Source organism: Syngnathus floridae, chromosome 12, assembly GCF_059516105.1.
Source record: "Syngnathus floridae isolate MCC-2025c chromosome 12, RoL_Sflo_1.0, whole genome shotgun sequence".
Taxonomy (NCBI): Eukaryota; Metazoa; Chordata; class Actinopteri; order Syngnathiformes; family Syngnathidae; genus Syngnathus; species Syngnathus floridae.
The window spans coordinates 1,033,625-1,056,815 of NC_142424.1; the positions used below are offsets into that span (position 1 = coordinate 1,033,625).

General features: G+C 45.3%; 3 protein-coding genes across 7 annotated transcripts; 2 read left to right on the forward strand and 1 right to left on the reverse strand.

The window, feature by feature from the left end:
* Positions 1-152: 152 nt before the first annotated feature.
* On the reverse strand, positions 153-14,217 carry tnpo1 (transportin 1). 2 transcript variants are annotated; one of them, XM_088391711.1, is made up of 24 exons: positions 13,757-14,217; positions 12,727-12,802; positions 12,216-12,365; positions 12,043-12,149; positions 9,764-9,897; positions 9,565-9,646; positions 9,064-9,186; positions 8,870-8,988; positions 8,657-8,717; positions 8,286-8,457; positions 8,068-8,220; positions 7,710-7,935; positions 7,471-7,642; positions 7,291-7,377; positions 7,125-7,232; positions 6,906-7,064; positions 6,729-6,816; positions 6,558-6,656; positions 6,367-6,462; positions 4,457-4,532; positions 3,830-3,929; positions 3,659-3,733; positions 3,471-3,591; positions 153-3,391 (listed from the first exon to the last, which is right to left on the reverse strand). In XM_088391711.1, the coding sequence occupies exons 1-23, from the start codon at positions 13,859-13,861 to the stop codon at positions 3,484-3,486; spliced, it is 2,676 nt and encodes an 891-aa protein (XP_088247837.1). In that variant the 5' UTR covers positions 13,862-14,217; the 3' UTR covers positions 153-3,391; positions 3,471-3,483. The 2 variants fall into 2 exon arrangements, 1 of the variants encoding a protein (XP_088247837.1); XR_015861644.1 differs by lacking the exons at positions 153-3,391; positions 3,471-3,591; positions 4,457-4,532.
* On the forward strand, positions 13,993-19,771 carry LOC148389332 (MOB kinase activator 1B). 2 transcript variants are annotated; one of them, XM_088391730.1, is made up of 6 exons: positions 13,993-14,138; positions 16,015-16,181; positions 16,693-16,786; positions 16,954-17,087; positions 17,556-17,719; positions 17,816-19,771. In XM_088391730.1, the coding sequence occupies exons 2-6, from the start codon at positions 16,127-16,129 to the stop codon at positions 17,891-17,893; spliced, it is 525 nt and encodes a 174-aa protein (XP_088247856.1). In that variant the 5' UTR covers positions 13,993-14,138; positions 16,015-16,126; the 3' UTR covers positions 17,894-19,771. The 2 variants fall into 2 exon arrangements, with proteins under 2 accessions (XP_088247856.1, XP_088247854.1); XM_088391728.1 differs by lacking the exon at positions 13,993-14,138 and adding an exon at positions 14,478-14,831.
* dck (deoxycytidine kinase) lies at positions 19,763-23,106 on the forward strand. Of its 3 annotated transcripts, none has more exons than XM_088391723.1 (8): positions 19,763-19,843; positions 20,681-20,753; positions 20,903-21,018; positions 21,786-21,979; positions 22,062-22,209; positions 22,277-22,392; positions 22,744-22,843; positions 22,911-23,106. In XM_088391723.1, the coding sequence occupies exons 2-8, from the start codon at positions 20,699-20,701 to the stop codon at positions 22,935-22,937; spliced, it is 756 nt and encodes a 251-aa protein (XP_088247849.1). In that variant the 5' UTR covers positions 19,763-19,843; positions 20,681-20,698; the 3' UTR covers positions 22,938-23,106. The 3 variants fall into 3 exon arrangements, with proteins under 3 accessions (XP_088247849.1, XP_088247847.1, XP_088247848.1); XM_088391721.1 differs by lacking the exon at positions 19,763-19,843 and adding an exon at positions 20,115-20,395; XM_088391722.1 differs by lacking the exon at positions 19,763-19,843 and having other exon boundaries at positions 20,496-20,753.
* The last annotated feature ends 85 nt before the right edge of the window (positions 23,107-23,191 follow it).

The window sequence follows — 23,191 nt, forward strand, 5'->3', positions numbered from 1 at the left end:
TTCCCCCAAAATCTTGCATAATGATGTCTCACCTTGGTATAATTACGGCTATGTTTAGTACATTGAAGGCATTATTATTTCAAAATTTAAGTGTGGGCACCACAACGGTAAATGAACTTTTACACATAAAAAAAAAAAGAAGATGCACGTCATCATGTAAACGATTTATTGGAACAATGTACAGATTCAAGCAATGGTAACCAGTCTCACACCCACCACTATGTCGTCTTACAAATATTACAAAAACAGTACAATATATATTCTTTGCATGATTCAAAATATTTGGTGGCCCCAATATTCTTCTTAACCATTTTATTACAGCAGCTCATTAATAAACAAAAATGCAGATCATCTATATCAGGTGGGTTAAGTTTGGTGCGCATAATACTTGTATTAACTTTGTTGTGTTTTTCCATTAGAGTAGAAAATTCATATTTATTTCTGCAGCAAAAAAAAAATGGGTAAAATTTTAGGTAATATCCAACTTTGTCGCGAGAAATTATGACATTCTGGTCAAATTGACATTCATGTAAAATTATGGCTATTTCTGGAAAATTGTGGCTTTTTCATAGAAGTTAACACCATTTTGGTCAAAATCCAACTTTACATTGTGTGAATTATGAATACTGCAAAAAGTGGTGACTTTCATGAAAGTATGATTTAGAAACATTATGACTACTTTTGTAAAGTTATGACCTTAGTCTCCTAACGTTCTAATATTGTATTTCATGAATATAATGGCTTTGTCAAATTAGGAATATCATAAAATTACAATTTCATTGTATTCTTTTATTGTCATGAATATGATTTTTTTTCTCTATTTTCTATAACATTTAACTGTTATGTAAAATGTCATGATTTTAATTACGACTTTTTAATGACTTGAAAATTTACAATTTTTCCTGAAAAAAAAGAAAAAAAATTCTTTATTTTGCCAATATTTTTACTTCAGTTTCATAAAGCTCCAACTTCATGCATTTGGCCACATGACGACCGTTTAGCTCAACCATTTTAACATCTTTTTACAACCGAGTTGCCCATGAGAACATTTAAAAAGGACTTTTGTCAAAAAAAAAAAAAGCACAAGTTCTTAATGTTACTTCTGTACACAAAGGAAGGGAAGGGAAGGGGGGCAGGCTTCGAACACTAAAACCGGCAAACACAAATGACCTGAGGATCACATGTAGAAAACATCTTCAAGTAGCAAAATCGCCAAGAACAACACACGCTCACACAATCAAGCAGCAACCACAACACTGGAATGTACACACACGAGGAATTGGCCTGTGAGTATTCCATAGTGCGCCACTGAGAACCTCTAAAGTCCAAAGTCACTAAGCCTTGCACATGACCTTTAAGAACATGTTCAAATGTTACACTAAATGGTAGTACCTGCAAATGGGGGAAAATAATTATCAAAATTGCCCACAAAAAATGCCACAAAAGTTGACTTATTTTTTTACGCTTGATTGTTAAAATTTTACCATCCTCAAATAATAAATCCAAATTCAAAATGTATTGTTTTCCTGACCGTACATGGCATTTATCAATATTAAAATGATACTAAAAAGATTCAGTGATATTTTGGCTACTAAATGGCTGCTAATTAAAAAAAAAAAAAGTTTTAACTCGAACATTGCCTCTTGAAATCCATAAAAATTGTTAGCAAATCCAAACATTGCCCCTCATTGGACTTTAGAGGTTTTGCCGTCTATGTTTTTGTCACAAAATGAAGAAAACCCAATGACTTTTTTGCATTCAAATGAAAAGTTTTAGCAGCATCACTTCACATGTAATCTAAGCTCCAATTTCCAGGGTTCAAATACTTTTACTCTGGCCAGCAGAGGGCAGAAAGGGGGAAATAAAAATGGTTGATACCAAATGATCACAGAATACATTCAGGCTGTTTAAAACATTTTGACTTCACAGTATTTCCAAAGCGAGGATAGGGAGGACCAAACACATACGACGTCCTAAACATTTTGCTTAATGCGACGTTTGATTCGCCGCTAAATTCAGGCGGCCACCGACATGTGTGAAATGAGAGCATAGTCAACCCACCACCCCGCAAAATTAAAAAAAAAACCAAACATCATGCACGAGACACGACAACTAAGATTCGACAACACGAAGAAAGAAGCTTTGGGAAACCATTGCATCGTCACTTTTGCTCTTTTTCCACAATTTGCCAAATCTGTCATATAAACTCGGAATAGTACGGCAAAAAAGTCATAGTTTTACGGAAAGAAAGAAAAAGTTGGACTTTTTCAGATATCACGAGGCTAAAAATGGTCAAATATATTATACAAGTGTACTGTAACGTTTCCAACTATTCATACAATTACAACTATTGGAATTGTTTATAAATATTCCTATAAAATGACGACTTTATTTCCATGAAATTGTGATATTTGAGTCTTATAAAATTCAAAGGTTGTAAAATTCAGATTTTGTTATTGAAAATGACGGCTTTATTTTCCTAAAATGCCAACTTTTTGAGGGGTAAAATTATGGCTTTATTTTGATGTAAAATTACAAATTGACGCTTGTAAAATTCTGACTTTAGTGCTACTGCAACGGTTGTCCCTAACAGCACTTTTTTTTGTAAACTATGACTATTCTCGTAAAACTTCCGCTCTATTTTTTGTCAAATTCTTCAGCTTTCATTTCTCGTGTTTTGCATAAAATTTAAAACCATTCACTTCAATGACTATTTAGCACTTGTAAAATGACGGTTTCATCTTTTGTAAAACGGCAACTATTCTCAAACAATTACGACAACTCGTGTCAAAGTCACAGTTGAGGCTCGGTTACGATTATAAAATTGAGACTCGTAACGTTATGGCTTCTTTTAACTACAATTTTGCAATGGCATTTTTGTTCACGTACAACTTATTTCCTCCCCCCCCACCGAAAAATGAAAACGTAACATCACTTAACCTTTGTAAAATTGCAGCTATTTCTGTTCCTTGCCTTAATTGTCCTCCTATTTCAACTTCATTCTGGCAATTCCTTATTTTGCTACCATCGGAGGAAACTGATTGAAAAGGGATCTGGCACGCTCTTCCGGAAGATCCGGCGGGGACCGAGTTCCGCTTTAGTCACGAAAACCTCGCAGAAATTGCGGAAACTCAAAAGCTAAACGATGACGACGTGGTAATGAATGGCGACTTTGGTTATTTTGTCCTCGTTCCCCGATCGGTTCCCCCCTGTTCCCGCGCAGGCCCACTGGGAGTCGCGCCACCCTCCCACCCCGTCCCGCCAAGTGAAGGGGGGAGCGGGCCCGGCACCCGACCCCCCTCCCCCATTAGGCGGATCCTCCCCCCTGGTAAAGGGCGTGGTGTTCCCTGGGTCAAAGAGGTTCGCTATGTTTTCTCCTGACATCAAAGACCTGCATGGAAATAGAAAGAAATATTTAGAAGTAATCCGACGCTTGTTTAATACCAATGTGGAGGTGGTGGACAACTGACCCCCGGCCCCGTTTTAGACCCCATAGAAGGTGGCCAGGCGCTCTTTTAGCGGCATGGGGAACTGGTCGGAAAAGCGCCTCCAGTTCTCCTCGCCCACCTGGTTCTTAAAGCCATGAAGGATCTGGAATCAAACCACACCAAGATCACTTCTTCAATATTACAAAGTGGTCAATTTCCAACGCTGTTACCTTGTAGAACATGTCTCGCAAATCTTCCTTGGGGTTGACCCAAGACGCCACCGCGTCACAAAAGAAGATAAAATCCTTGTGAGAAGAAGATGGCAAGATGTGAGGCAATTTGACACACCTTTTTTTTTTTTTCTTTTTTCAATTGATTTTTTTTTTTTTTGTTAATCTCACCTGTACCACACCTCCCGGGTTGACGCTTATCATGGTGCAAATTCCTCGGAAAGCCGAATCTTTCTCCTCGTTGTCTCTTATGTTGCGCAGGGAGGTGCACCTGTCGACGGTGACGGCAGTTTTTAAATGCTGACAGTAAAATATTAGTCAACTGATTTTTTTTCCTGGCCCCATTTTACACCTCTAATTTTATTTTTAGAAAGAACAAAATTATTTCTTACAACATTCAAATGAAACAAACTCTTGGCTATAATGGGCTTCTTCATCCGTCTATTTCCAAGAAAACAGGAAGCACTTTAAAGTACATCCCGCTCATTACGGTAATTCGCCCGTGTGATTTGCTTCATTAAAAAAATAAAAAATTTGCTAGCGGCTAACGGTGGACAACGACAAAAATTAAAAACTAGACACAGTAACATGGAATTGCCACGTGGGCAAAAAAAAAAAAAAAAATCACAAGTAAGACCTAAAAGAGGACAGGGTTAGTCACATGGTTGGCAATGATTACAAAACTCAAGAAGAAAATAAATCGGACATTTTTTTAAGAGAGGAGAGCGACAGCAAAGAGAAAGAAGAGCAACAGAGAAAAGATGAATGAAATTAAAAAAAAGATTGAATAATACACACCAGGGTCTTATAAACTGCTGTAGCATGGGTGCCACCTCTTGAGGGCAAACGTAACCAAGACGACCAATTGTTATTGCTATGGTAACGCAATCACGGTTACACACCACCAAACGCCAACCAAGACATGAGCAATGAGGAGGAGGGGGAGGGGGGAGTGGGGAGGAGAAAAAAATAAAGAAAAAACACATAACTCAGAGACATAAAAATCAACACAATCTGTCTGTGCATGATCAGAAAAACAGATTTCACTTGGTGTGGGCCATTAGCGCACTACTGCCCCCTGCAGTCGAGGAGGGTAGAATGCAAAACATAGGACATACATACAAAACACGTTTAAGGGAGAACACATTGATCGACAAGTCGGACAGAGACAATCGTCGGACAGAAATTGCTTGCTTTTCTGTGGAATTCGTTCCGGGGGGACACGCCCCCCCCCCCCCCCCCAAAAATTGACAACCGGCATCTTTTGTCCAAATAAGAAGGCTTATAATTTTAAATATTTTTTAATATTATATACATTTATATTATATATTTTTTAATTTATATTTTTAAATTCAAATGACAACGTGACTGTGGCACAATGGAAAGTCAACGTGTCACTGTATTAAAATGTTTGGATGGCCAATAAAAAAATCTTGCTGGTCGCTGAACTTTATGTTTGACCTATTTGGACAAAAGCCATCACAAAAAGTCAATTTGTAATAAAATGTCGCCACTCGTGCCTCACGAGCACATTTCTCCCTTAAACTCACCAATGTTAATTATACACAACAAACAGAACTGTGTGTGTGTGTGCGAGTGTGTGTTTTGTCGCTGCTGCCGCTGTTGCCGCTCTTTTCGAAACAGAAATGACAACATGACTCCGACTACATGGAGGATAGGGAGGACACTATCCAGGCACAGCAGAGGCATAGAGGAGGAGGAGGAGGAGGAGGAGGAGAGGAGGAGGAGGAGGAGGAGGAAGAGGAGCGAGCGAGGACCTAAGTTTAAGGAAGACACAAAACTATGCAACATTCTCATTAAAACAAGCAGGCAGATTTTGTGAACAAGTTCAATGACACATGCAGAAAGCAGATGGCAACGCTATTTTTTATCTACAGTTCGGTGCAGGATTGTCTGCAAATAGTCAATTGGACAACGAATGATTACTGGAAGCGCGCTGGTCTTCAGCTTTGGAGGTTCCGGGATGATTCAAAGGTCAACCCAAGCGCCTGCTTTGAATGTTCAACTTGCACTCCACTAATCATTCACCGTTCCGGATTGAATCATTGTTATCACTGTTGGCTGGCAAATCGTGCACCGAACAACATTGAACATCCATTAGCCAGGTATGCGTTGACGTTGAAAGAAAAAGCAACCAAGGAAAGTGACGGCAAACAAACAGCAAGACGTGGACACCATTCCTCTTTTACGAACACTTTGCCCTTGCGTCTCGTTTTAAAAAGTCACAAGAGCAAAGCGTCACCTTGGATGGTCTCAAATGCGTCACGCGCATGTGTGTGTGTGTGCGCTTCCAGAAAATGCCGGTTAGTACAAGCGCGTGGTTCCTGCTAACGTTTAACTCGCAAATGTTTGCGTTCGATTTTAAAGCCTTGATAGCCAAACACAGGAACTGACCCAATTTCGGCCAACGAGTTATGATGAAATGGCCCGCCGCTAGATAGCAGACTAACCTGTTGCCGTTGACACAACAGAATAATGACAGATAAACAGATTATTATTGGTGCCTTGTTCATCTGCTTGGTCTTCATCAAGATTGGAATCTTATCGCTTCAACTGTTTGCATACTTAACAGGAAGCCGGAGGAACCGGTGTGGTCGCAGCCCGGTGAGAGGCGGACGCTTGAAATGAGCGTGTGTGCATGCGTGGCGGCCGCTCTGGCCCGGCTCAGTACCGCCACAGTGTGGTACCTGTGTTTTCCAAAAGAGTCTTTGGCGTATTGGGCCTGTTAATGATCTCTACCAGCTGGTGCAGCACCACGGCAACATACGGCTGCATTTCGGGCCCTGCGCAAAAACAAGAAAACAACACAGGGGTTAGTGGTGTATGGCAAAAATTGAAACAAAAGAAAAACAATAAAATATCTTTTTTTTGTCCTCACCCATTTGTATAGCGATCTCTCCTATTGCCCACGTTGCATTGTTGCAGACGGATATAAACTCCGGATTTAAATTGGTACCCAGTATCGGCATAAAGTCAGCTGAGTTGAAAGAAAACGACAATGAGCGCACGTTTGTTAGCGCTCATCTTTGTCCGGCCGAGAGAAACCTACCGATGCACGGTTTGACATGCTGGAAACACGCCTTGGTCAGATCGCCCAGCAGAGCGAAAGAACTTTGACGTACTTCGGGCATTTTGTCCTGAGCGTGAGGGGGTGGAAAAAAAACAACAACAACAAAAGAAGCAATAAGTTGCTGACGTTTGTTCATGCTTGGGCGGAGGCGCTCACCTGCATGCACTGGTACATGAGGGTGAGGATGTTGCTGCGGGCGACCAGTTGCTCAATGGTGCCGCCTAAACCCTCCGCCAGGCCGCTGAGGAGATCCAAAGCCACGATCATGAAGTCCTTATCCGGCGCTTCGTACTGTTCCGGCTGCGACTGGTACAGCTGGGAGGATCCATTTAGAATCATTTGGAGTATTTCTTGTCATTCTTCTTTTGTGCTCACCATGGCCTGAGCGAGGGTCTTCTGGACCAAGTTGACGCATCGCTGGTACACGGGCTCGCAGTAGGGCAGGAAGCCGCTCTGCAGGGCCGTCGCCACCGATGACAAACACTGAAAGGAGAGCGGAGCGGGTCGGGCTGAGAGCTGAGAGCACGCTGACGTTGCTCACCTCCAACAAAGGGAACAGATCCTTGTCTTCATCCTTGAGCTGGTTCCACTTCTGGATCAGAGGGGGCATCAACATCTGGATGTACTCCTGGAACAAATACAAGTCAGAAAGGAAGAAATTCTCCTAGGATGGATTTACACTGCAAATTTGAATGTCCCAGAAGTAAGAGGCGCCGCTCACCGGTTTGTTGAGATGGTGACCGACCGAGTCGGCCAGCGTGCCGATGGCGTCGTAAAGGATGAGAAGGTTCTTGTGCTGGTACTTGTTGAAGGCGAACACCAGCGTGTCCAGGATGAAGGCCAGGTAGGGCACCAGCTCCGTGCACGCCTCCTCCTCCAAGGTGGCGAAGGCGCTGGACAACATCAGGGGGGGGGTGAGCAAACCTCGGCGCTTCTTCGTATCTCGGGATTTGCGCTTACCTGCAGGCGGCCTCCTGCACGCGCTTGTTGCTGTCGAGTATGCGCTTGAGCAGCTCGGTCATGAGGGGCTTCAGGTAGACATCGGGGGGCTGGCTGACCACCCAGTGGGCGTAGCGGCTCAGCGTCCAGCAGGTGATGGAACGCACCAGCGCCTTCTTGTCCGACAGACACTGGACCAGGTGGGGGATCAGCTCGGGGAGGTACGGAATCATTCCCTGCATGCAACCTGCCCAAAAACAGCAAATCGTCACTTTTGGTCATATTTAGGAAGACATTTGGAATTCAAACACTTTTAGATTAGACAAATACGGACAAGAAGAACATTTCTGTTGCATGAAGTCTCCATCATCTCCGTTACCTTCAGCTATGGCTCCCAGCACGAGAATGCCCGACTCCTTGACGACCCACTCGGGATGGAAGAGCAGCTCTTTGAGAAGCGGCAGGATGTGCGGCAGCAGGTTGTCCCGGAACACGTTGGCCAGGATGTCCAGCGCCGCCGCCGAGCATTTCCCTGAGAACATGGGCTCCGGTCAAGTAGGCCATTTAAAGAAACTCCCGCCGCCGCCGCCAACTCACGTAGATTCCAATCGGACATGGCGTCGTCGTCATCGTCGAGGTCGTCGTCGTCCTCCTCCTGATCCTCGATGCCGTCGCCGTCGTGCTGTTGGGCGACGGTACGCGAGCGGTGGAAGCGAGGGCGGATGTCCTGCTCGTTATCGGGGATGGCCTCGTCCTCCTCGATGTCGCCCTGGGGGGGGGGGGCATGCGAAAGGCCATTTGCAAAAGTGACATATAAACAATCTAACTAAGTCATATCATCACGTCATCCAAGTTTTTAGTGCCGTGGCAAACATTTTCCCGACGTGACTGCTTGAGGCCGAAGTCATTTGTCTCCAAGCCATATCCCGGGTTCGCAGGTCACTTCCCGCTCAGCGCTATCGACCGACCTTGAGCATGATGATGTCGATCTCCGAGTACTTCATCCCGTTGACGAGCACCGGCGTGAGCCTGCGGGACGGAGGACATGACAAAGCGCAAGGACGAGCGTTTACTCCATGTGACGGATGTTCACAGCCGAGGTCAACCCTCATGGTTCTTAATCAGCGGCCAGGGTCGAAGGGTGGGGGGGGTTGGTGCATGACAAATCAATTGCGTCTTACTTGGACAGGTGTCCGCACAGCACCTCCTTGCAGACCGGCTGCTCGGCCAACGTCAGCCAGAACTCGCAGGCCTCCAAAGCTACGTTTTCATCCTGGTCCTGCGTCCTCTGGAGCATGTACTGCGCAAAGATCAAACCTTCTAGAGAGATTCTTGGAGCGCTTGATGGCCAAATACGTAACGTAGCGTCGCTCACCTCGACGATGCTGTGCATGTGCGGCAGCAGGCGGTCCAGGCGAACGTCCAGCAGCATGACGAGTGCTCGGCAGACGTTCTTGCGCACCTCGGGCTCCTCGTCGGTGGCCAGCGCAAACAGGTTCTACAGAAGCGAGGGGAGGGAGCGTTCAACAAAATCAAAATATGAACATTTTGTGTCCAAGTAATTCTCACGATTTGGCCGTGCTAGTATGGTAGCAAACGCAGCTAGCTTACGGGTCCAAATGCTATTGCTGCTATTTTGCTTTTATGTTTACGACCAAAAATAAAAGGTTAAAGTGACCATCCAGACGACATGCATACATCCTGCGCAGACAAAATCAAATCTAAGTCCGGAAAATTCCATCGAAGCTAAATTACATCTTAAGCGCGACAGAAAAAAAAAAAAAAACAGGCGGAGAGTTTACGACTGGATGCTACACGGCCATCTCACATGACGTGACCCAAAGCCGAGATCATGCGACGCGACGGTCACACTTGCCTCGATGAAAGCGTCGATGTGCAGCATGAGGGCTTGAGTCCTGCTGATGATGAACTGATTCACACAGGCGATGGCATGAGACCTGTCAACGTACAAAGCACGGTCACATGTTGCGCCGGAGGGCGAGCGGGCTTTGCTAAAAGCACCCTCTGTCTTTGCGCGTGCTACGACGAAACGTTATTGGCCGATGTGAATCAACCTGATCTTGGGGCTGCTGTGCTTGAAGAACTGCAAAAACTTGGGGATCATGATGTTGAGGGGACGATCCAACATGTCGCTGTCCAGGATCTCGGCAGAGTCCTCGCAGATCTTCTGCAAGGCTCCGAAGGCTCCCTGGAACAACAAAGCCCAAAAAATGGTTTTTTTTCAGGGAATAATTTTCTATTCCACAAACGGCGAACCACTCCCTCCCTCCGCATGCCAACGCAAAAGACTGCAGACATTAAGGGGGACAAAGCGGGCTGATGCCTTCCTAACTGGTTTCCATGGCAACCGTTGCCATGGCAGTACTGCCATCAGGATAGAGCTGCCAAAAAAAGATGAATGAATAAGTCATCCAGATGCTGGGGGGCGCCTCCGTGTCATTAGAGAAGGGAAGCAAAGTGGGCGTGGTCTCGGGAGCATTCCAGCCATGCCGAGCGTGAGTGGAGAACCCGCCGTGAAAAAGCAACGCGTCCCCACATATTAAAATCGGTCATCGGAACTTATGTATTCTCTAAATAACACCAAAATTTAGCACGGCAGTAAAATAAAAATCAGTTTTAACAATTTGAAACAAGAAATATAAATTGATTGAGCCTTCCGCCTCCCATGAGCATTGTAAGCAATAAGGGGACACCCAATCTAAATAAAGTAATCTGCCGTCACCTGCTGGGCTCTTTTTATAGCCATGACCGCCCGGCCGTGGCGGGCGCGGCGCTTCGGCTTAACCCTTTAAACCCAGCAGGTCAGATGTCAAGTGAAATTGTCATTGAAGGGCTGTTCACGGCTTTCTCATAAAATTCTCTATTGGCTATCATGAGGAGACCCCCACAAGAAAAAAAGCAACATGCAACAAGGGTTGGTTGAAGTGGCCATTTTAAATTCAATTGGCCGTTCCCAAGTCTTTTGTGACTCGCTATCAGACACAAAACCAAAAGTTCAATGTGGTCAGAGTCACACAGCAAGTCCACAATTTTGATGTGAAGCCGCCATTTTGGGATTTCCTGCAGGCACAAAAGACAAGATGTTGCTTATTGGCCCTCTGAGTCTTCATAACTGCGTCATTGCCCAAAGTGATTCAGCAAAAAGAAATATTTTGATTTGCCTTGAGACTTTCATTCCTGAAATGACACATTAAGTTTCCCTTTTGGGTTTGAGGGAGGCTCAGTTTATTCGCCATCGGCATTTTCTCTTTTGTTTAATCATCCGGCCGAGGGAGGTTTCGGCTTTTTAAGAACAATTCAAGTGTCGAGGGCGTCACAAAACATCCACGGCAATTTTTACGCTCAAGACGGTCATCGTGGATTTTTTTACGGCAGCACGGAAAGTATCTGGATGATGGTGTTTTGATTTAATCTGGCACAAACTGAGCAAGAGTGCAACTCATAAAGCATAAAGTAGTCGAAAAGAGAGTTTCACGCTTTTCCTGGATGTCTCTTGAAGTCACGGGCGGATGGAAAACCCTCGTGAGTGAGCGCATGACCAACTCGAGCAACAAAAACACAAAGTTAGTCACAAAGCAACACGAGCGCAGCGACATTTTAGCCACAACTTTGCCGGTGGCGACTAAGAAGCTTTGGCGCGTCCAAGCTGCTTTCCAAAATCACAGCCTCGTTCTTTTGAGAAGTTGCCACATTTGCTGCCGCATGATAAGCCTCGCGCACGTCGCGATTCTTAGCCGTGACCTAAATCTCCGCCCGGGAATAAGCGTCGTGGGCGAGGCGACACGTGTGGCTTTGAAGGAGAAGACCTTTCCCCGTGGCTCGTAATGGAGGTTGCGTCGGTGACGGTAGGGTGGGAACTTTATTTGCCGCTGGGCATCTAAATCTTCCTAAATGAGGTCATCGCGGGACGGGAAAAGCCGTTCTTGACGGGAGCACCTGTATATCTCAAGGGTCGGCCGGCCGGCCGGCCGGACCTTCCCCGTTGGATCAAACGCCGACCTTGTGGAGATGAGTTATTATGTACACGTTCGTGTTTTATGGCCACTCGTCAAATGCCGCGCTCCGCCCACACGCAAGGAGGAAAAATCGGAAGCATAGTGAAAAAAAGGCTTGTGAAGCAAAATGGCGGTGTCTACTCATGGTAAACATGGCTACCAAAAAAAATGTCGAATTGGCAACCAGCAAGTTTTTTTTGGGCTTCAAGAAATTCAATTTTATTCACCAGCAAAGGTTAAACATTTCTATTGATTGCCATTTTGTGGCTAATATGCTGCCCCCTACAGGTTTGGAATTTTCATCCGTCAACTTCAACAAAAAAAGCTCGCCGTCTCACCTCACACGTGTTGTAGTCTTCGGAATCCAGCAGCTGGCAGAGTTTGGGCAAAAGCTCCGGCCAGTTTTGCAGCTCTCCCTTCGACGCGATCGTGGTGATCAAAATGCCTGTTTGAAAAGAAAATGCACAATTTGTATATTGCGACGAGAAGAAACGTAGCGATCCAAACCTACCCACGGTGGCGCGGATGAGCGGCGAGGAGTCGCCGATGTTTTGGAGGCACTCGTTCTTGATGAAATTGGACACCCCTTGAGGGAAATTCTGATAGTGAGCCTTCACGTTGTTCTTCAGTATGAGACCGCTCAGAGAGCGTGTGGGCTCATCTTGCCGGGGGAGAGGAGAAGAGAGATAGGAATGAAGGTGAACAACATGAAACCCTTTTGGGAGAAAAGTGGAGACGCAGACAACAAGATGAATCCCACGCTGGCTATCTAAGACTACTGCGGGCCCTAACGGCAAATGTCTTGACACTGCGGACATGGAGATCATCTGCAGTGCAGACAGCGGCCTAAGCGCTGCCAGGAATCGGGTTTAAAATTAGAGCGACCCATATTCCCCGGGCGCCTCATCATCTGCGGCCGACGGGTCAGCCGAGTCACGACCGTCGGGGCGCTTACGTAAAAAAGAAATAATGACGCAGGCTGTCCGCTGCGTCGAGGAACAACAACGTCACGGGCGCCTTACCTTCCGATTTGAGCTTGGTCAGAACAAATATTAAGTAGTTGTTGAAATCAGGAAACTGGTTCAGCTGCTCCAGTCTCTGTGGAAAAAAGTGGTTGAGGAAAAAAGGCAGAACAGAACAGAACAAAATAGAGGTGTGTGTATTAGCAGTGCATTTGCCATGTCATGTGACCAACACACACACGCACACAATCCAATATGAGTTCACCCTGGGGTCCCAGCAGACATTTGCTGAAGATATTAAAGCTATGAAATCCCCTCAAGCGCAAGCAAAGTACGACTGAGTACAATAACACTTTTTCTGGACATGTCTGAAAACTTGCCACCATTTTGGATGGTCACAACTACGCATTTGCAATAAATGCACAACTGCAGAAGTGCCCATAATAGCAAATGGCGTTAATTTGTGCGCAGTTTTGCTTTGCTGATGTTTATTAAAACTAAATATGGCAAATGTGGCCAAATGGCAAGAGGCCGAGCTCACAAGATGTATAAACAGAGCATTACGGAGGCAGACAAGATGCTCTAGTTTTGAGCGGGGTCATAAACAGTCTTTAGAAAAGGCATCAGAGGTTTTATCGTTTTTCGAAATGTGCATAATGGACAAGATGAAGCGCCACAGAAGAATGGAGTCAAAATGAAAGGGAGAGTCATGAGTGATACTTCTCTTTGCAAAGATGCAATAAAGGAGTCAAACAGAATGACAATTAAGTGTTGAGATGTGCATTAAAACACGTTTTTTTCTTTTTAGTAGTACAGGAACGTGGAGGGCCTGATGAATGGGTTTGCCTGGGGTCAAATTGACTAAACACAACCTTGAAAATATGCTCAAATATCGGATGACTCACATCATAACATGACACACCTTTCAAGTGCTGTGCTCATCTTTAACGGTCCAAATCATTCACTTTCATCACAAAACAAAATCGACAACAGGTCGGCATCTGCGTAGATACAATGTAACAGCAAACAACCCGGCTAGCATCGGCTAAAGCTAGCCTGCCCTGACAAGAAGGCACAAATAAAAGGATACTTGCTGGACGGATCTCTGTGTGGACGTATCCGGCGACTGCGACTCCCTGAGCAGCTGTAAAATCTGATGGAGTCCTTGCTCGTCTGGCTTCCACGCACACTCCATCTTCGCTAGGACTGCGGGAATTCCAAAAAACGGAAAGGCAACACGGCGCCGAGCTAGCGAGAGGATTTACCCCGCATGAACGACACAAGAGGCGAGGACAACACGCTCGACAAGACCCCGGGGAGATCGTGAAGGGGGCGGGGAAGGGAGGCCGAGTCTCGCCTTTCTCTTCTCTCTCGGACCGCCGAGCCGAGGTGTTGCTGCGTGTCCGCTGAGGGAGAAGGCGAGGAGAAGCGAGTGGGGGCCGTCAGACGTTCGACTGTCAAAGCCGAGACAGGTGAATTTGTCGGCCGGCAGAATGCGTGTGGAAGGCCGCACGCGCCTCCAGCCGCTTTTTAGTGACTTGACGGGCTAGATGACGGGAGGCTGCGCGGTCCTAGCGCCCGCCGAACTTAAAGTTCTGTCCGTCTGTCTGTCTATCTATCGTTCTTTCTGATAATATGACTGTAATTTTTTAGTTCATGTGGTGTGTTTTGACAAAGCCAATACCAGACTTATGTCTCTAAATAATGAAAATTATGGTTTTAGCTTGTGAATCAAATGATGCATGGTTCGTGAAAATGTGAGCCACATTGTCCACTAGGCGGCAGCAGAGGTGCGAACTCTGCCTTTTCGCATCCGAAGAAGTGAAGCCAGTTCGTCAGTTCAGTCGACTTGTTCGGGTGCCTCCGTAGTCAGTCACAATCAGTCACGGAGGGCAGTAGAGGAGCCGCTTTTTTGCAAAACACTCCTCGTTTAATTTGATATTTTTCTGTGCGTACGAATACAACGCATACATCCGCCATCGTCGTGCAAATAATTGTCCTTAGGAGAGCGAGAGGACCGCGAGAAAGGCCGAGAAGTCGCGACGAGGACTTGTGAGACTTGCACAAACAATCCTTCCTCTTCCTCCTCCTCTTCTCTTGTATTCTTATTATTTGCTGCGAGAGAGACAAAGAAACGCCGCCGGAGGAACCATGAGCTTTCTGTTGTAAGTTGTTTTGTCATCTTGTGTATTCATTTGTATGCTGTCAAAACCTCGGATTATTTGTGTGTTTAGTTTGCATACTTGGCCAGTGTCTGAAGGGTAGCCGAAGCTGTGCTAGCCGTAGCATATTCCGGGCTAAGGCTATTTCCCGGGTAACAAGCCTTCAACATGTCAACTACGATCTCCAATCAAGTCATGTTGATTAATATCATAATACAAATATTGCAAGCATAGGGAAAACGTCGAGGCGGCTGTACATTCGACGGAAGTAGTGTCAGTGGCTAAAACTCAAAATATTCAGTATTAGGTATTAAAAAGGAAATCATGTGTTGATTTCATCAGTTATTGATTAAATTTGTACTGGTGACCCAGTCGGACCACTGGGCTACCGTTAATGTTAGTTCTGATTGGAATGAAGAATTTCAGTCCTCTACCTTGGAACTAAAAGTTTCTGGTGGAGGTTAACCAGGCTAAAATGAGGAAATATTTGTGTTTTTCTTAATGCAAGTGAGAGTCTTCTGTGTGTATGAAATGATTTTTTGGTGCATATAAGAGTTAGCTTATGTGCGTGTCTGTGTGAGGAAGAGAAAACTGTTTATTGTTGCTATTTTTGACCTATCGACACTGCATAAGCCTTTGCAGTAGAAGAGTCGGGTGCTTTGGGCTTTTGAGCTCGCCAGTTGGCGTCTTTGCGTCCTTCCCTGCTGTGCTGACTCTCACGATGAGTTGCTGTCGCTTAATGGGGGCCACGGGAAAGATGACCACTCCAAACGACCTCATTAGCGGCACAAAGATGCTCTGTTCCCCACCGCCGCCCCATTCTGCTCGGCCGGACCTGTCTGTTCTGCTTTTTTTTTTTTGTCAGCACTTTTGTTCAACTTTCATGAAGACTTATCGTTAGGGAAGATTCAGCCTTAAGTAAAATCCCAATTTGTTTTCCGCAGATATTTTCAAGCAAAATCACAAAATATTACAAATAAATTAAGATCTTATAAAATATTTACCAGAGAAAATATTTTATATTAAATTGTATTTAAAATTATTTTAAAAATGATTTATTTTAAATATAAAAAATTCCAAATTATATTTGAAAAACATAATTGTCTCTAGATAAATATCTGACATCAATCTCAGATAAATATAAATGAATAAATTTGTTGTATGAATCGTGTCTCTCCTCTCACAGCGGAAGAAGCTCGTCCAAGACGTTCAAGCCCAAGAAAAACATCCCGGAGGGCTCGCACCAGTATGAGCTGTTGAAACACGCCGAGGCCACGCTAGGGAGCGGCAACCTGCGCATGGCCGTCATGTTGCCCGAGGGCGAAGACCTCAACGAGTGGGTCGCTGTCAACAGTAAGCGCCAAAGCCCACTTTCGGGGGACCCTTGCGAGTTTGGACGGGATTGTGGTTCATTCACTCCATAAACACGTCATTAAACTGGGCTCATGAGTTCATTTTGAGGGGCCTTTATCGACGCTAATAGAAAGACTAAACGATTCCAAACTGCACTGCGCTTGGGGAGAAAGCGCGTTTAACAACATGAATGACTCCCCATAAAGACGAACGACAAACGGAGTTTTGGCACTCCCTCAAGAGCACCAGCAGTCTTGCAGGGAAAAGGCACGGTGAATATTAAACAGACGCAATTGTGTTTGCTGGGAGACTTTTGTTGTCTGCCTTTAGTTTGTGTCACGTTAGAGGCCCCATCGGGTCGGAGCTGCTTGTTGGAAGACAACTTGGGCTGTTTTGTTTGTCCTTGTAGGAGCGCAAATCCCAGATGGGGGGGGGAAAAGATTTCAAAGCATTTTAATCACGTTATTGATCAGTTGTGCATTTTTTTTGACGTTTGTTGTTGCATTCCCAGCTGTGGACTTCTTCAACCAGATCAACATGCTGTACGGAACCATTACAGACTTTTGCACGGAGGAGAGCTGCCCTGTCATGTCTGCCGGCCCCAAGTGAGTCAACGTGGAAAAGCTCATCCCACGCGTTGGCTTTTGGCTTTGTTTTTGATGCGCTCCGACACGTCTTGAAACGCTGACGCCTTTGTCGACAGCCTCGGGGCGGAAATAGTTACCGCTAAGCCTTTTCAGCGCAGTGTTGATCACGGCGCTCTTTTCCACAGGTACGAGTATCACTGGGCGGACGGCACCAACATTAAGAAGCCCATCAAGTGCTCGGCGCCCAAGTACATCGATTACTTGATGACCTGGGTGCAGGACCAGCTGGACGACGAAACGCTTTTCCCTTCCAAGATCGGTACGCCTCTCACAGTGACCATAACAATGGCGACAGATTATTTTGGCGGGCAATGGGTTGCGGGACTCAATGGACGGCAGCCAGGTCAAACGGAAGTGTCTCGCTCCACTCGTGAGATGTTTCATTTTGGTGTTTCGTATGGTATCTGAGGGTGGTGACAAGAAGGCAGCTCTGCACGCGCTGCATCCCATGTCGCAACAGTTTCGTAATCCCGCACACACACACACACAGCAGCTGCAACATTGCCACTTGCTCGGCACGAACATGTGACAGGACGCGCAATCATGCCCCGCGTGAGTCACGGCTGCTCGCACTTCCTCGACATCGCGCGCCCCCACACCTGTCCGCGAGAAGCCACTTCTGCTCTCGTTTGGTTTCGATATTTTCACCAGAACTCCACAGCATAATCATGGTTTGATGAACATCAAGAATTCTGTCCATCACCGTCATGAAATCTGTTTTGTCTAGGCGTCCCGTTCAAGCGGAACTTCATGTCGGTGGCCAAGACCATCCTGAAGCGTCTGTTCCGCGTCTACGCGCACATCTACCACCAGCACTTTGACTCGGTCATGCAGCTGCAGGAGGAGGCCCACCTCAACACCTCCTTCAAACACTTCATCTTCTTTGTGCAGGTACCAAACGTCGTGCGGCGGTTGCCTCGCTCCGTCCGTCCTTCTGTCTGTGTCGCTTTCTCCGTCTGACCAGCTTGGTGCTCTCTCTCTTGTCAGGAGTTCAACCTGATCGACAGGAAAGAGCTGGCGCCGCTTCAGGAGCTGATCGAGAAGCTGACCACTAAGGACAGATAAACGCCGTCGTCCTTTTTATCTTTGAAAAGATCTTCTAGTTTTGCACTGACACCCTCCCTCCCCCCTTCCTCCCCCCTCAACTCCCCTCGGCTGTACGTATGCAGTATAAACTATATTTCCATTTGGGGAAATGTTTTTAAATGAGGCCCGGGCACGGCAGAACGGGTCCGGATGGGTTTTAAACGCGCCGGAACTCCCCATCTTATCAGGAGAGTGGAGTGAAGAGAGACACCGCTCGCTTCGTGCCACGCTTGTTGGTTTGCGGCGTACAAAAATAGTGCCGAGACGCCAATCCCTGAGCAGAAAGTATTCCACTATTTTCTCTGTTTGCTGCTTTTCTCCGCTAGTAGGAAACGCATCCCAAGTGCCTGGTCCGGCGACCGCGGCGAGACCTGCGCCCAGGTCGAGATCCACGCAAAACATCTGACAAACATTCGACACTGAATCCGCGCTCACCTCTGGTGGCTGGATTTAATCAAGTAAAAATACTTTGCATGAGCCGTTTTCAATTCCTGCAGCGGAGGCATTAACGGTAGAAATAGGATCGATTCGCCTGTGCCTTTTCGGACACGACCCGCCCCAACGTCGGCAGACGCGATTCACAATTAAGTCAACCTAAAGAAGAAAACCGGTATACTATTAAAAAATAATAATTAATTTTCCAGAATGATGGCTTGAAATTGTGCAGTTAAAGTGGAGGCAGGAACAACGGAGGGCAAAATGGCGCGGCTTCACTGCACTTCCCTCGGTGGAAGGTTGTCCCCCCCCTCCCCCCGACTTTTTGCCTGAATGTCTACGCTGCGTTCACTCATCGTCTTTTTTCCTTCCCCCAAACTGAATGTTTGCCTGTTCTGCTCATGAGGCACAACTGAGCTATTTTCTCTTTAGTTTTGCATGCGCATCTCCTGCTCTCAAAAGTGTTACTATGCAAAAAGAATTGAGGCGTCAAAAAAAAAAAAAGGGGGGGGGTGGGCGACCCGTTGTCATGTTCACGCTGGGTATGGTTGCTTTTTACTTAGACGTTCAGATTTGGAAAAGAATGGCTTTGCTTTAGTTTTGAATTAGTCTTGAGAGAGCCTTTTTTTATATAAACTGTTTGCCAGAGGTCATACTACAACGCACAAGATGTAAATAGTGAGGTCTATGAAGGAATATTACAGAAAAATAAAAGGATACTACAAGAAATAAGGTAGAAAAAAAAGTTGAAATATTGCTATAAGTCATTTTTAGAGAAGTATATGAGGGGAAAACACCACCATAGTCATTTAATAATAAATTTGTACTGTTAATATATTCTTTTAAGAGAACAGAGTTGTCATTTGTATGGTACAAAAAGTGTAATATTGAACATGTTAAGTCCACAAAATATTTGATGATACCTGATGAATATATTTATTTATATTATTGTAACTTTTTCCTCAGAATATTAACCTTCCCTTATAGTTCAACTTTTTTCCCCCCGTTATGACTATCTCCACACTTAATATATCAATAGATTTTGGAAAATAACTTCACAATCTTACTTTCCCCCCTCATGCAATATTTCAAAGTATTTTTGCCAGATTTTTTTAAACATATAACATCTTATTTCTTGTAACCTCCCTTTTTAATATTCTAATATTCCTTCGTACTTCAACTCTCTTAAAGAGGACTTAAAACAAGCATGGAGGGTTTATTTTGTTTTTTGCGGCATTTGGATATTCAAATGGTGTTTGTTAGCTTTTGTTGTTGTTTTCTTAGCTCATGATTCTGAATGTGTTCACTCATGCACTGTTTGCAAAAAGGTCATTTTAAGAAAGCCGGAAGCATCTCCCAGTTTGGTGCGTCATTTTCATCCTCCTCCTTGTCTCTCTCGGCTGTACTCTTTGAGGAACTGTGTGTACATAATAGCTCCGTATGGATGTTCCAATGCTGCTCGAGTGAATTCTGCTGTTTACAAGGCAAATAAAGGTGGTGTTGACTATTATTATTATTTTTTAACATTAATTGCGAAATTTACCAAAACATTAGTCAAGTTGCGTGTGCAACGGAAGTGACGACATATTTGTCGGGGAAAACAAAATGTGCGACTGTTCGTGACTCATGTCTTATTTTTTAGGAAAAAAAATATCACAGTATTATCAGCACGTCAAGATATACATTTGCGTCATGTATTATGCAATAAGTCACAAAACAAGTTTTCGTTATAATATTCCGTTTGCTTAGGCGTTGGAGGAAGTGACGACACTTTGCCGTAGCAAAACTTTCTTACATCGTTTACCATGTGCTGTCGTATCTAAGAATAATTGTCAAGAGTATTTGTATATTCATACCATTTTATAATATACAATGTTGCAGTTTAGGGACGTATTAGCTTCCGTTGGGAAGTTTAGCTTTAATTTCGTTGCTCCTTCTTGGGCGGAAGCGGGGACGCCAAAGATGTTTAGCTGGAGATGCCGTTTTTCTCGCCTACTAAATCTTAATACTTCATCAAAAAACTACAGCAACTTTCAGCATGGAAAGGTAAAAGTTGTAGTAGTAAGTAGTAATGTATATGTACTCCTCTGTCACAGGTTATCAATGGCAAAAAATACAATTTAAAAGAAGCTATTTTCGTTTGGCGTTAACAAACTTCCCGGAAAATCTCTGGTTTGTTGACCTATCACTTCCGGGTTGTTATTCGTTGTGTTGTTACCCGCCAAACCTGACAGATGTCAAACGCCCGCCTCTTGTTATCCCGCCTCGACTCCGCTCGCTAGATTTTGAACGTCATTCATCGCGACTGAAAACATGTCTTTCACCCCGAAGAGGCCGCGCTCCAATCTCATGAATGACTCCATGGAGAAGACGATCAAGCGGATTTCCATTGAGGGCAATATCGGTGAGTGCAAATTCATTGAACAAATGTGGTGTTGACTTCTAATGATGAATGGCGCCAATGCTCCTCAATGCAAGTTACAACAGCGGCAACATAGCTAACGTGTTTTTACAAAGTGACGTTTTATGTTTTTATTTTGTGGGGTATTCAAGCGGCTGGAAAGTCAACCTTCGTCCGCCTACTGGAGCAGGAGTGCGCCGACTGGGAGGTAGTTCCCGAGCCCGTCGCCAGGTGGTGCAATGTGCAAACGAGCGGCAGCGACTTTGAGGTCAGTATTCACCCACATATTCGCGACTCGCAGATTTGAAAACTAGTCTTTTGCAGCCCTTTTGTGTGCAAGACCAAATCTTGAGGGAGCCTCAAGGCTCTGGGGAACTCACTTACACTGTGGCAGACTGTTGCATCCTTTAATCAGCCTCCAAGGCCATGTTAGAGTTTCAAGTTGAAGTTTACTGTATAAAAGAAGGAGGATTTAACATCAGCAGTGTAGTTGAACACTCAAATGTTCAACTGTACAATATAATGTCGATGCAGCATGACACTACTTTTACACGAACTTCAGCCAAATGGACGTTGCAGAGATGCCCCACCCCAAAAACAGTTGCTGTGTAATCATTCCAAACTTTGACGTATTACAAGACATGGACATAGCTATGATATGACATAAAATGGTCACGGATGCGCCATTCAATCTGTGCATGAGCATAACTGGGAGCGTCTTCATCTGTATTTAGAGTGCAGCTGCCGTCTGGCCACATGTCCGCAGGGCACCGCTGGTTCCACATTCCAAAGGCGATGAGCCTCATTCAAAGCAGACACACTTGCCCATATTTTTGTTGATCAGTTCCAAGTCTATTTGCAAAATAATTTCCCTTGTAAATAAGTAACGGCAGTTAAAAACGTACAATTCTATTTTAGCATACTGCATTTGCCTGTTATAATAATGAATAATGAACTGACTTTGTAAGTACGTTTTTTCCAGCCATTTTGAGTTAACAAAATAGTGATTCATCAAAAAACGCACCCGCTCTGCAGGACTTGACGTCATCGCAGCGTAGCGGCGGCAACGTGCTGAAGATGATGTACGACAAGCCGGAGCGTTGGGCGTACACCTTCCAGAGCTACGCCTGCATCAGCCGCGTGCGCGCCCAGATCTGCTCGGCCAACGGCAAGCTGCGGGAGGCCGAGAACCCCGTGCAGTTCTTTGAGCGCTCTATCTACAGCGACCGGTACGACGTGGCTGTCAAGCTCTGCCGCGATTTATCCAGATCACTTGAGTTTACACTAAAAGGAATTACTGCTACTCATCAGGTACATCTTTGCCGCCAACCTCTACGAGAACGAGTGCCTGAACGACACCGAGTGGGCCATCTACCAGGACTGGCACGGCTGGCTGCACAGCCAGTTTGGCCGCCATATCGAGCTGGATGGCATCATCTACCTGAGGGTGCCCCCAGAGGTGTGTCGCGGACTCCCACGTCTTCCGCAATAGTCGGACTCACGGTTTTTGTCTCCCCTCGTTGTAGAAGTGCTTGGAGAGGCTGCACCTGCGCGGCCGCAAGGAAGAGCAGGAAATTCCTCTGGAGTATCTGGAGAAACTCCACGTCAAGCACGAAAGCTGGCTGCAGCACAAGACCATGACGTGAGAACCCCGCCCCCCCCCATGTTTACACGAGGGGGCCCGCACTCGCCTCGTGCGTTCACATTTGCGTCTCCCAGTGAAAGGGCGCCTTTCATGAAGGAAGCTCCAGGGAACATGCAGAAGATCCCATGTGATCTGCCTCTGCGTGTGTGCGGTTTCCAATGTGTGTGTCTGTGTGTGTCAATACCCGAGTACATCTTCTGCACGTGTGAGTGTCCACTGTATGAAAACCTAGAAAATCCAAGAAAGACATTTTCACGTTTAGGTGTTTTCCACCACTTCATAAATTCTGCTGGGATGTGTTACCTTTTCAGCACAACTGTGCCAACCTGAACCCCTCTTGTCACGCAGGACGGACTTTGAGTATCTGGCCAACGTGCCGGTGCTGACGCTGGATGCCACCGAAGAGTTCAAAGGCAACAAGAGTAAAAGTGCCGACATGATGGAGAAGGTAATGAAAGACAAGAATCCCATCGCACATTTCTGTTCACTCTAATTGAAAGTCCAAACTGTTCCAGGTGAAAGAGTTCCTGAGTACCTTGTGAGGAAGCAACCGCAAAGGAGGCAAACGAGGAAGAAATAGAACATTTAATAGTCTTATTGCACTATGTGTTTTTATGATGAAATGCCGCTGCAGTGACTTTTTTTAACCACTTGTATATATTTATAATTATGTGTGTGGCTTTTATAGCCTTAAATAAACTTATACGACTAGTTCCGGGTGTTGTTTCATTGATTTAAATCTTGGTCCAGCAGAGGGCGCCAGTCTTCCTGATATAGCAGTAAATTGACTTTTATA

Coding starts and splice junctions, on each gene's coding strand:
- dck (XM_088391721.1), top strand. CDS start 20,222: ATGTTGCAGTTTAGGGACGTATTAGCTTCCGTTGGGAAGTTTAGCTTT. Junction 21,019..21,785: donor CGAGCGGCAGCGACTTTGAG/GTCAGTATTCAC, acceptor CCCGCTCTGCAG/GACTTGACGTCATCGCAGCG. Junction 22,393..22,743: donor CTGCAGCACAAGACCATGAC/GTGAGAACCCCG, acceptor CTTGTCACGCAG/GACGGACTTTGAGTATCTGG.
- LOC148389332 (XM_088391728.1), top strand. Junction 16,787..16,953: donor GTCATGTCTGCCGGCCCCAA/GTGAGTCAACGT, acceptor TCTTTTCCACAG/GTACGAGTATCACTGGGCGG. Junction 17,088..17,555: donor GCTTTTCCCTTCCAAGATCG/GTACGCCTCTCA, acceptor TGTTTTGTCTAG/GCGTCCCGTTCAAGCGGAAC.
- tnpo1 (XM_088391711.1), bottom strand. CDS start 13,861: ATGGAGTGTGCGTGGAAGCCAGACGAGCAAGGACTCCATCAGATTTTA. Junction 3,930..4,456: donor CAGCAGTTTATAAGACCCTG/GTGTGTATTATT, acceptor CACCGTCGACAG/GTGCACCTCCCTGCGCAACA. Junction 3,734..3,829: donor ACCCGGGAGGTGTGGTACAG/GTGAGATTAACA, acceptor TCTTCTCACAAG/GATTTTATCTTCTTTTGTGA.